Below are 10,886 nucleotides of genomic sequence, written 5' to 3' on the forward strand. Positions count from 1 at the left end.
AGTGTGTAGGGTTTTTATGAACAACAGGAAACAAGGCCCGGTGATGCAGTTTCCACATATCCTTGTCTGTCCCTTGGAAACTTGTGGTTCTGTATCAGCAGTATTGCCCAATTCATGTTCAGCTGAAAAGTTAATCTGTCATTAAAAGCAATGTTAAGCTTCTGCACCAGTGGGCTGTGTGCCCCCTGAATACTAGAACCTGTACAAGAAAGGGGGCAGAGTGGCTGCTCAGCAGAACAGTGGGAGCTGCCTGGATTTGTCATGAAACAGAACTACTGAATGGGCAGTGTTGTCAGGTATCCTTAATGAGCAAAGCAGTTGGCTCTTGAGATTAAGGCAACAGAAAATCTAGAAGGGATGAGTGCATTGTCAGTGTGTTGAGTGCAGGACAACCACAGTCCCATTGTTAAGGCCTAAGCTGAGGGATGGCAAAAGAAAGCAAACCCATCTTGAGTTCTTTCCTGCTCTAGCTAAGTGCCTCACACAAAATGTTAGCGATGATGTCTGTCTCAGTTGATGTGTGGCTTTTTTCACTGGCCTGAGCAAAAGGAGATGGCAGCAACAGAGGTTGCTGGCTTTGAACTTTGGGTTTTGGGGACAAGTTCCACACCCTAATCCTGTGACCTGAACACCTCTGAGTTTTATCTGATGTCAGCTTAGTGCCCAGCTAAACAGGGATACCATGTCAGACTGGTGAGAAACCAAATACTGAAAGAATCTCCAAAGCCTTGTCAAGATTCTACAAAGAGTTTATTTGACATACTTTTTCTGTAGCTCTTCTCATCTCCTGCTGAGTGATATGGTGGAAGAGTTTTAGTACAGACAGCTTTCCCCTGAGCCTCTAGGAATTCAATGTTTAATCATTCAAGGCAATCTGGTAGACAGTTCCTTAGTGTGTTGTAATAAATATCACTTTGTACAGTGCACTTTTCGCACCCAGAGGCAGGAAAACCCTAACAAACATCCCCATGTCTTCCATGTATGGTGGAAATGAGTTTGTGTCCTGTAAAGAGTGAAAAAGCATTACTAATACAGCTAAGAAGTCTGTATCTAATAATATAAATTCAGAAGAGGTGATTTTGTGGAGTTTAATGTATAAAAATATCTGCTTTTTGAAATTCAAAGTCAAGTGTCCATGTGCACAGAGCCTCAAAGGCTGTGCTTTAACATCTTTGTCCTTGTTTGCCTCTTCTACTGGGTTCCTTGAACTGCTGTCTTTACTGAAATAGGGTGTCCTGTCCCTCTGCATGCTGGGCCAGCAGTCCCTGAGAACTGATCCTTGCCACACACATGAAGGCTCTGAAGGAGGAGATCTGCTAGCTAAGGACAAATTGAGCCCAGCAGCCAAAAGGTGGTTGTCTCAGCTGTTTGGTTTGGAAGCCTGAGCTCAGCTTTGGCCAAACCTTTCATCCTGTGTCCTGGAATACCTGCCTGGGGGATTATGAGTGAAGCTTTCTCTTCTGGTGCTGTAAGCAGATGAGCCTTCTGAGCAGCACAAGATAGCACAGAGGAAACACTTCATATAACTTTTCTCAGCATGATGCACAGATGACTAAATCTCAAGCTTGTTTCATGTCACGTGGCTGGCTCCCTTCTCTTCAGAAGGTGAATTAAATTTTCTTTGTTTTTTTGAAGCCTGGTGTCATTTCCTCTCAAGATTACACTGAAAGTGTTTTAACCCATTGCATTCAGTGATAAAAAAATAACCTCCTTGGCAGTGATTTTTTTGTATTCCTGGGTTCCCTTTGATGTTCAGCATTAAATTTTCATGATGCTGCCTTCTTACATGAAATTCAGAAGTGCTTTCCCCTGAAAGCTTTATCTGGATCCAGAGCTTTATGAGAATAAGCAGAAATGTTGTTTGCATTTCTCAAGTGCTAACTGCTCACTGGCCTTCTCTTTGTTCCAGTACTCCTTGGCCTATGCCTGCTTGAAGCTGGTGAATTACTCATTCTTCTTCTGGCTGCCCTTCTACCTCAGCAACAACTTTGGATGGAAAGAAGCAGAAGCTGACCAACTCTCAATCTGGTATGATGTGGGAGGAATCATAGGTGAGTGAGCAGGGGAGTGATGTCTTGCAGCTTCCTCCGTAGTGTTTGAGGATGAAAGACAGTGAATGCAGCCAGAGCAGTTGTATTCAGTGGGATCTAGCTGTTCACTGAATGTGGGAAAAGTCTAGATTTGTATGTGGCTGCTTGGCTTTTTTTACTTGAACACAAAGTGTATGACACTCTAAAGAGTTAACATATAACTGAAGGGCACTGCCATACTCTTGAAAATTACCCCCAGCTGGCATTTTTCTTCACTGGCTAGGACTTCTTGAGAAGTGCTGTGTGCAAAATGGGGCACCTGCTTGCTACTTCCTTTCTGACAAGTACCCTTGGGGAAGATTTAGATCTGGACTTCATGGGTTCTATACTGTCCAGTCTGCCCCGTGTTTCTAAGGACAGACTCATTGCACATCTCAGCAGAGCAGGCACTGTGTTATGTTCAGAAATTAAACATAATTGCTCTTATTTCTGCTGGCTGCAAAACCTGACCATCTTCCTCCAGAATGAAATAAACTTACTGTATATGTGTTAGACTTCCTCTCCTGTGCTCAGGTTCTAGCTTTATTCCCTTGTCCAGTTAATAGACATCCCTGTTTGGGTCCATTCAGGGTCTGTTTTTGCCTCTGTGGCCTTTTCTGCATTAGGCTTTCTCAGCATTCTGGCTTTTACCAGCAGAGCAGTTCCTGCAGAGGTACCAGTGGTACATAAGGTGATTTTTATTGGCCTTTGGCATTTGCTGCGTTCAGTTGCACCCACCCTAAGTAGGTGAGACAGCAGAGAATGTGAGGCCCCTGTGTGTTAATGTTTCCCCTGGGAGAAAGAGCTACCTTTTCTTGTACTTTCAGTTAAAGGAACCAGCCACAGTGTTCAGCTTGCTTAATCCAGGACTGTGGTGGTCCTGTAGGAGAAGGGAAAGGAAAGTAGAAGCATTGGCTAGAAATAATAAATTCCCAGTAAAACAGTATGAGTAGTTTTCTCTGCTTTATCTGAGACACTTTACTCTGTCTCTGTGTCTGGGGCAGTAAGGGCAGGAGGCTTAGCTCCCAGGATTTTAGAGGGAACGTGTATTGATGAGGAGGCCAGAGGCCACTGCACTTAGTGAAACAAGCTTTGTTCAAGGTATCAGCATCCTGGGCCTGACAGGGATTTTTTTTTATTATTATTTTTTTAAACAGGTGGGACCATCCAGGGCTTGATTTCTGATGTGCTGCAGAAGAGAGCCCCTGTGCTAGCAGTGAGCCTGCTCTTTGCTGTGGGCTCTCTCTTTGGATACAGCCGTGAGTACGCATGTGCTGCATGGGGATAAGAGGTTCATTCAGCACCTCCTGCAGAGAACCAGAGTACAGCCTGTTCTCATTATGTTTTCTGGTCTTGAAACTGCTTCTGGATCAGAATGGTGCCTTTTGGTCTATTTTGCTCAAGTGTGACACTGCCCAGGAAGAAATCTGTTCTCTGGTTAATGGGGTGGAAATGAATTCTATGAGTAGCTGGATTTCCCTGTAGCACTGAGTTGTGGTATTGATCCTTCTTCAGTGTCAGTGAGATTTTTGGCATTGTCATTGTGTCAACACCATAATTGGCAGAGCAAGAAATCTCAGGTGCTTCCCTATACTATAAGGAAGGAGAATCTGTGGACAGATCTGTGCTGGAGTATATATGCACTACTCAGAGACAGAAGCTCTTAGACTTCACTACGTACACTTCTGAAAATGGTGCAACTGGAGAGTTTCTGCCTCTTTTATGATATAGTTCTTGGTGTCCAGCTTTTGAAAGGAATCTTGGGAAAACAGAGTGTAAGAAGGTGGGAAGATGTAATTTCTGTGAAACTTCTATGAAGCACTTCTAGAGGTGACAGGTCTTCAGACAATGTCCTGTGGTACAGAGTGATTTGACTCACTGGGATGCCATTTCACTTCTCTGTGTGTTCCTCCAAAATGGGGCAGTGGTCCAGACAGACGATTATAGACCACTTTGAGATCTCTGGGTAGAAATCTCTGCTGGATCTGGACATAAAAAGCATGGCTTTTGGAAGCATGCAGGCTTACTCAGATAGTCTTGAAGTAAGGTCAGTAAGTTGTTACCGTTGAATAGCAAGGATTGGGTTTGGTGGTCTTTGTAGGCTCTTGTGCTAACTCATTGCTTTGAAAAGTGAATTGGAAGTAAACATGAAATTATTGCTGATGTGGTTTGAAGTTTGTGACTAGGCAGCAGAACAGCCAGAACCCCAGGTGCCTTATGCTTAACTCAGAAATGTGCTACTGTCCAAGCAGATACAGAAGCCTCAGGTGATCCCAAGTTCCTGTAGTGTGAAAATTCAGCGTCCCTCAGCCAAAACAGGAAACCTTATTATGCCCATAGTGTGTTGCACATAAGACTAATAATGGCCTGAGAATATGTGAAGAGTGTACACCTTGCTTTTTGCAATAACTTGCCATGTGTAGGCCCTGGGTGGAAGGGAGAGAGAGTTCAGGTGATGCCTGGAAGTGAGGAAAACCAGGGAAAAGTGTCTGAAAGGCACTGAGGGACTGTAATGGAAAACTAGCTGCATGTACATGTGCTGTTGGAAAGCCAAGGGGAACCTGTAGATGTTCAGACATGGCTCTGTAAGGAGGAATTAGGATATGGGGGTTTGCATGTTTTGCTTTATTACACAGCATTGTTTGGGAAGTTGCTGGGTTACTACCTCCAGGTCCAATCTCTGTACTTTAAAAAGAGTTTTAGAAAATGGAGAAAGAGTGAAAGGGTTGATTCAAGTGCTGAGTACTTTATGATGAGGGAGTTTGAGCTGAGTCTGACTTCCCCAGAGAGACAGATGAAGGATTCTCTTACTATTCAAGTTTTATTTACACTCACATGGACTTTCTCTTGCAGGTTCCCCAAACAGCAAGCCTATCAATGCTGTGATCATGGCAATTACAGGTAATTTCTCAAAATCCACTGTTATGCTGGTGGACATCTAAATCCATTGCAGAACAATCAGTAACACCAGCCAAGTGGTGGCAAGGTGTTAGTGTGTGCTGCCATCTCTACTGGTTTTGCAGAAAGAGTGAAAACTGGGTCCCAGTTTCTGTCACCTTTGGAAAACAGCTGTAGGAAAACTGCCTTATAGAGGCAGTTACAGAATACAGACTGTATAAAATAATGGCCTGGAGCTGAGGAGATCTGCCTTGGCTCAGTATGATGGAGGTGGATTGATGCAGTGATCTGGTATGTGAGGAAGTGGGTATATGACAGAGTCATGAACTGCAGCTCGAACTGGAGGGTGTTTGTCAGAATCCAAAATACCCTGTGTGCTGTGAGAAGTCACAGGCTTTTTGTGCTACCACACATACTGTGCTGTGTTATGGAGTTAGGCCTGCATGAATAGAGCCTTTCTTTCTAAATACTCTTACTTCAGAACTCTCTGTCCTGTTGTTGTGGGTATTTTTTTTTTTTTTTTGGCTGTTTCTGTGTGACTGCTCCAGATATTCGGGATGTTCCATGACTCTGTTTGATATATCCCTTCACCTGCAGTTAGTCTCTGAGCACTGTCCCTAGACTTAATTCTTGTCCTGAGCTTTCATGGTAGAAAATCTGTGTTTTGAAGATGTTTTGTTGAGAGTCTGTCTGAGTATTTTGCACCAAAGCTGTTTTCTTGTCACTTCAGGATTTTTCATCGGAGGCCCTTCTAACATGATCAGTTCTGCAATTTCTGCTGACCTGGGGCGTCAGGATCTGGTGAAAGGCAGCAGTGAGGCTCTGGCAACAGTCACAGGAATTGTGGATGGAACAGGCAGTATTGGTGCTGCTGTGGGCCAGGTGAGGGTACCAAAGGACAAGAGAGGTCTGGGGAAGGAAGAGAAGCATCTGTTGTGGTTACAGATGTTAGTGCATTCTTCAATCTGAAGTTGTGTGTGGGGAGAGAGAGAGGGTTGGGGGTTTTTAAAAATGATTACTTAAGAACCAACCAAGGGAACCTGTCTGTTTTAACAAAGTTTCCAGTGGAAACAATGTAATTAAGAATTAAACTAAGTATTCATAGTGCTAATGTTAAGGCACTTTGATAATTCAAGTGAATTTTACAGACTTTCATATCCTGACTTTCAGAAAACTTTGCAAGGAGTGAAAAAATATTTTGAAGTTTGAGATTTTTTGTTTTGAGGTGATAGGAAAACCTCTTACAGAAAAGTGTATCTGTATAACTGACTAAAATTTGAGTACCTGTTATGAATGTTACAGTGTTTATGAAGTGATGTAAAATTTGCTCTTATTTGTGCTTTCTCTTTTTATCTGTGGATGTCTTTTGCACCTTGTAAATCCAGCCCCACTTGCTTCAATAGTCCATACAGTGTGCTGCCAGAGGTCTGAGGAGTGGTGTGTTGCGGAGGAGGAAGCTGACAGTGTGCCCACTGGGGATGTTTTCTTCTCAGATACAAGTGTTAGCTACGTGAAAGAACGCAGTGGTGCTTTGGGGAGGATTTAGTAGAGAGATCTGAGCCAGTTCTACTCCAGACATCCCCAGTGGTGGTAAAATACCAAGGATGCAGGCAAGGCATGCGAGTTTCTTTTCCAGAAAGAGACTTGGGTTTCTGCTTGCCATTGATTGCCTGATAAATACAATCATTCAGTCAGTGTTTCGTAGGATAGATGCTGCTTATCTCCTCTGAACACGGAAAATTACAAGTGCTTTGAGGACAAATATCAGTGCACTGTTGCACTCTGTGTTCTTCTGGCATCATCTCAGTGTTTTTGTCTTCCCACACACATACCATCCAAACTCACGTCATCATAAAAAGTGGGTCTTTGGTTCTGAGAGATTCCACCTGCCTCCCCTCCCAACACTGCATTTATTCCAGCAGAGACAACCGCGACGTCATTCCGGGGGTGTGTGAATAACGGCAAACGCACAATGAGCATGTTAGAAATTCAGATCCTGTTTTGATGTACCCAGTACTGAAGAAGGGAGGCCCTTGTGCAACATCTGAATATAAATCTGCTTATAAGGGATGCATTTTCTTGTGTGGCCTGGACTACCCAATTGAGCCAGGGTGCAGCTCAGAACAGTGTAGGCTCAAGTGTCTTGCCTAGATGAAGGGTTAAGTATAAGTAGTTACTGGTTGCACAGCTCTTGGAAATGTGCCCTGTATAATTTATAAGCCATTCTAGAGCATTTAGTTCTCATGAGAGTACTTACATCCTCTTATGTCCCAGTGTTCCATGCAAAAACCTCATACTCAGCACAGTTTGTCACCCTTTGAAACTGTAGTTCAGTTCTGTCTTTGTGCTGTTCTGAGTTACTGTAAAGCTTCAGGATGGTGTCTCTGCTTTGCTGAAACTGTGGGTTTCATACAGAAAAAGGCTGCTGTCCTGAGTCATCTCTTCTGCCAGGAAAAGATCAGTTGGAAGATTTTGTCATCAGTTCTGTGTGGAGTGCCAACAGCCCACAAAGTCTAGAAAATGAAAGTGTCATGCCTGAAAGTCATGCTTATCTTCCCAGTTTGAATAATGTTTTTTTCATTTCTGTTTAGTATCTAGTGTCCTTGATCCAGGAGAACCTGGGATGGATGTGGGTCTTCTATTTCTTCATTTTAATGGTAAGAAATCACTTTTTAAAAAAAATTTAAAAATTCTTTGTCAAAGCTCTATTTGCCATAAGATGTTTTTGTGGGAACCTGAGAACTGTGACTTCTGATACCATTCTCAAAGTGGCCTGTAGTGTGGCTTTGCCTCAGGTGTCTAAGTCAAATAGGTTAATTTTGGATCCTTTAAAGTCACGTTATCTGACAGGAACTGAGATCGTAGCAGAGACACAAAAATACTTGCCCAAAAATACCTGTATGCATTTCCTGAAGCTCACACCACCTGACTTCCAAGGCAGGACTTCTCCCTCCTTCATCTTCATGATATGTAGTTTCTAATATTTTCAGAGAGCTGAAATTAAGCTGCTTGCTGGTTAGACAGTATTAGAACTAAACTGGAAATGCCTTGGCCCTGTTTTGCTGCTGGGGCAGAGAGCTGTTGAGGCCCTGATGTGCTCAGCATCACCACAGCGGTGAATGCTGCACAATTTACTTGGTCTTCTCTGCTGGAAGTGCCAGGAGATATCTTTGCATCTGTGCTGACAAGGGAGAAACCCACTTTGTTAACCAGCAGAGGTGGTGAAGAGGAAGGTCACTGAGGAGCTGGAGAGCTCATCTTTATGAAAAGGTGATTATGACAGCTGAAATTGTATGAGCTTTCGGGCAAGCTCAGTCCTTCCTCTGCTGTGCCACTCTCTCATTGCTTCTCTTAGCCTGTGTCTTCCTGGGGTGGCCTTGGATGCATGTTGGAGCAGGGGATGGCTGCAGCTCTGGTTTCTCTGTGCTAATTGTCCTGGATTTGCTTCTTTCCACAGACAAGTTCAACAATCCTATTCATTTCACCGTTGATCGTGAGGGAGATCAGGTTGCTGCTGCATGAGCGGCGCCTCCGAATGCTGGCAGAGTGACTTCTGCTCCCCTCTGCAAGGACTGCTATATGGAACTGACAGCTGGGACACTCATCAAAACTCTGGGAGACCTGTTTGTTGCATCCTCCAGGTTTGGACTGGTTCAAAACGACTCCACAAGGCTTGATTGACTCGCCTTGGGTGAGCTCAGTCGTGAAGCACCAAATACCTGTCCTGAAACCACCTGTATCACAGAGCTGCTGACCTAAGCCTGACAATGCATGGGACTGATGGATTGTCCCAGCCTCCCAGACTCTTCCAGCAGTCACACCAGGGTCTTCTGTTGGGTGTCTTATTCCTATACCTTTTCTTATTTATTTCTGGATGTGCTGACCAAAGTCAGCGGTTTGAAACTGACGGTTTTTAGGAGGCTGTCTTGCAATAGTGCTGGTAAAGTCATAGAGTGCAGTTCATGGATAGTCCTAAATTTCAGATCACCTTAGCTTTCAGAAAGGGCAAAAATAATTACTTGGGATTTATGCTGTCCAGTTGTTTAAAAACTGCTGTTGCTAAATCTCTTCACAGATGGACCTCTGCTATCCCCTGTCTCTTAACTGTTACATATTCCAGCAGTCACATGAAGAAGTTACCTCTGTATTTGTTTTTAACATTTTTTAATAATGTTACTAATCTCTGAGAAATGAGATTTCTTTTAACTGTTGAAGCAGACAAATAGTGTGCAATACTTTCCTGTAATCTCTGAAATAAGCCTTAATAGGTCCTTTGTGTCTAAAGGATCCTTGAGTGGCTTCAGGGATCAGTAATGGGACACAAATACTTTCACTACTTTGTTTATTGAACCTGACCAATACTGACCAAAATGGGTGTGAGGTGACCTTCTGAATGAAGCTAGTGTCACTGACTTCATACTCCTTGGGCAATTGCTCATCTCTAGCAAAGAAGGATCAGAATGGAATTAAAGGAATTTAAGGGACCTGGCTGCTCTCATACCCGGGCTTCCAGACAGGGACTGAAGTGTACTCATGGAGTAGCATTAAAGAGCAACTGCTGCTGTCTGGCCTCATGCTCCTGTGGCTATGGCTGCATAGGGGACCTCAAGCTCCAGGGTTTGGAAGCTTGAGTTGTACCTTGAAGGGAAAGGTAGATGCAGGTTTACCTGCAAGCACTAAAAACAAGTGGCTGTGCTTGGTGTGGTGGAGTTTGAGTGTTTTGCAGTACTGTGGTATAAATGGGGTGACCGACTGACACCTCTAACATCTGTTTGTGATCTTAATGGGATCACTGATTAACTTCGCAAAAAATTGATTTGTGTTTCTGCCTTGAGATGTTTCATTGTAATAGGTCTGTGTTAACCTGCAGAACTTGTGAGCAAGCACTCTGTCTAACTAGTCAGCAGTGCCTGGATGGAGGTGGGGAGCAGCGAAAGTGTTTGAGCTGAGAATTTGAAACTTTAAATAGAAACAGTTGCCTTTTCAAAATGTACATTAATTTTATTTTATTTTTTAATTGATGAATGTCAATTTTTAGCCATGTGTTGATTGTAATGAGTGGAACATCATTAGTGCCTTACGGTTTTACAGTTTTGAATGGTTGCTTGGTGATTGCTGCTTCTGTAGTTATGTCTCCATGCACAGCTTTGCTTAATGTGGAACTCAGTTGCCCCGTTTTATACTTTTTTTGAGTCTTTTTCTCTGAGTGGAGGTCACTGTTGCATCCTTTTACTACCCCTCAAAATATTTCAGTGCTTGAGGAAATGATGCCATTAAGCTGATATGGGACCTGAGTCCTTGACTCTTCCCATTCCCATTCCAATTTTTGCCTGTATAATTAGAGCAGGAGACTGAGAATCTATCATCCTGTTCTCACAATTATGCCCTGGGGTTAGTGTTCACATCCCAAGCTATTCATTAGCTCCTGTACAAATAGAATGAAAACTCCCTGAAATTTAGTTCTAAAATTGATGGTGGCACCGTTTGCCCCAGCCAAAGCGTCTGAGAATCTCTGGTTTCAAATTCCAACCTGGATGAACTTCTTGTCTGCCTCTCTGGGCAGCAGATAAGCTTCTGATGAAAGGTGGGGTGGGAAAGGGACGTTCCTGGGGTTGGGGGGAGGAGAAGCCAGCCCCTGTAACAAATGGCTTCCTGTAAACAGTTCTGTCCCCTCTTGAGAAGTGTCAGAAGTGATGGAGCGCCAAGCCCAGGGCGCTTTGGGGCCACCCCCAGTTAGTGAGGCGTGCCTAAGGCCTCGGGATTGCTGCTGTTGCTGTTGTCCTGGGTTTTCAGTTCTGTGTATTTCTCCAGGGTGCTCTGAGGGAGAAAGGTTTTCAAACTGGTCATGTCTGAACTGACCTCACATGAATAAACATACTTTGACTTGATCTGGGCTGGTTCTTCTGTGTGCTTTATTCC

At 43.7% G+C, this 10,886-nt stretch overlaps 1 protein-coding gene across 4 annotated transcripts in view; it reads left to right on the top strand.

The window, feature by feature from the left end:
- SLC37A3 (solute carrier family 37 member 3) overlaps positions 1–10,853 on the top strand; it is a 22,168-nt gene extending 11,315 nt beyond the window's left edge. For all 4 annotated transcript variants that reach the window (XM_086884958.1, XM_086884957.1, XM_023938122.2 and 1 more), the window contains 6 exons: positions 1,910–2,051; positions 3,227–3,328; positions 4,923–4,970; positions 5,698–5,849; positions 7,559–7,624; positions 8,425–10,853. In XM_086884958.1, the coding sequence (XP_086741084.1) occupies positions 1,910–2,051; positions 3,227–3,328; positions 4,923–4,970; positions 5,698–5,849; positions 7,559–7,624; positions 8,425–8,517 (603 nt within the window). In that variant the 3' untranslated portion in view covers positions 8,518–10,853. The remainder of the gene's footprint in view (positions 1–1,909; positions 2,052–3,226; positions 3,329–4,922; positions 4,971–5,697; positions 5,850–7,558; positions 7,625–8,424) is intronic.
- Positions 10,854–10,886: the final 33 nt, after the last annotated feature.

This window comes from Cyanistes caeruleus, chromosome 4 (genome assembly GCF_971803275.1).
Source record: "Cyanistes caeruleus chromosome 4, bCyaCae1.hap1.1, whole genome shotgun sequence".
In the NCBI taxonomy this organism is placed as follows: domain Eukaryota; kingdom Metazoa; phylum Chordata; class Aves; order Passeriformes; family Paridae; genus Cyanistes; species Cyanistes caeruleus.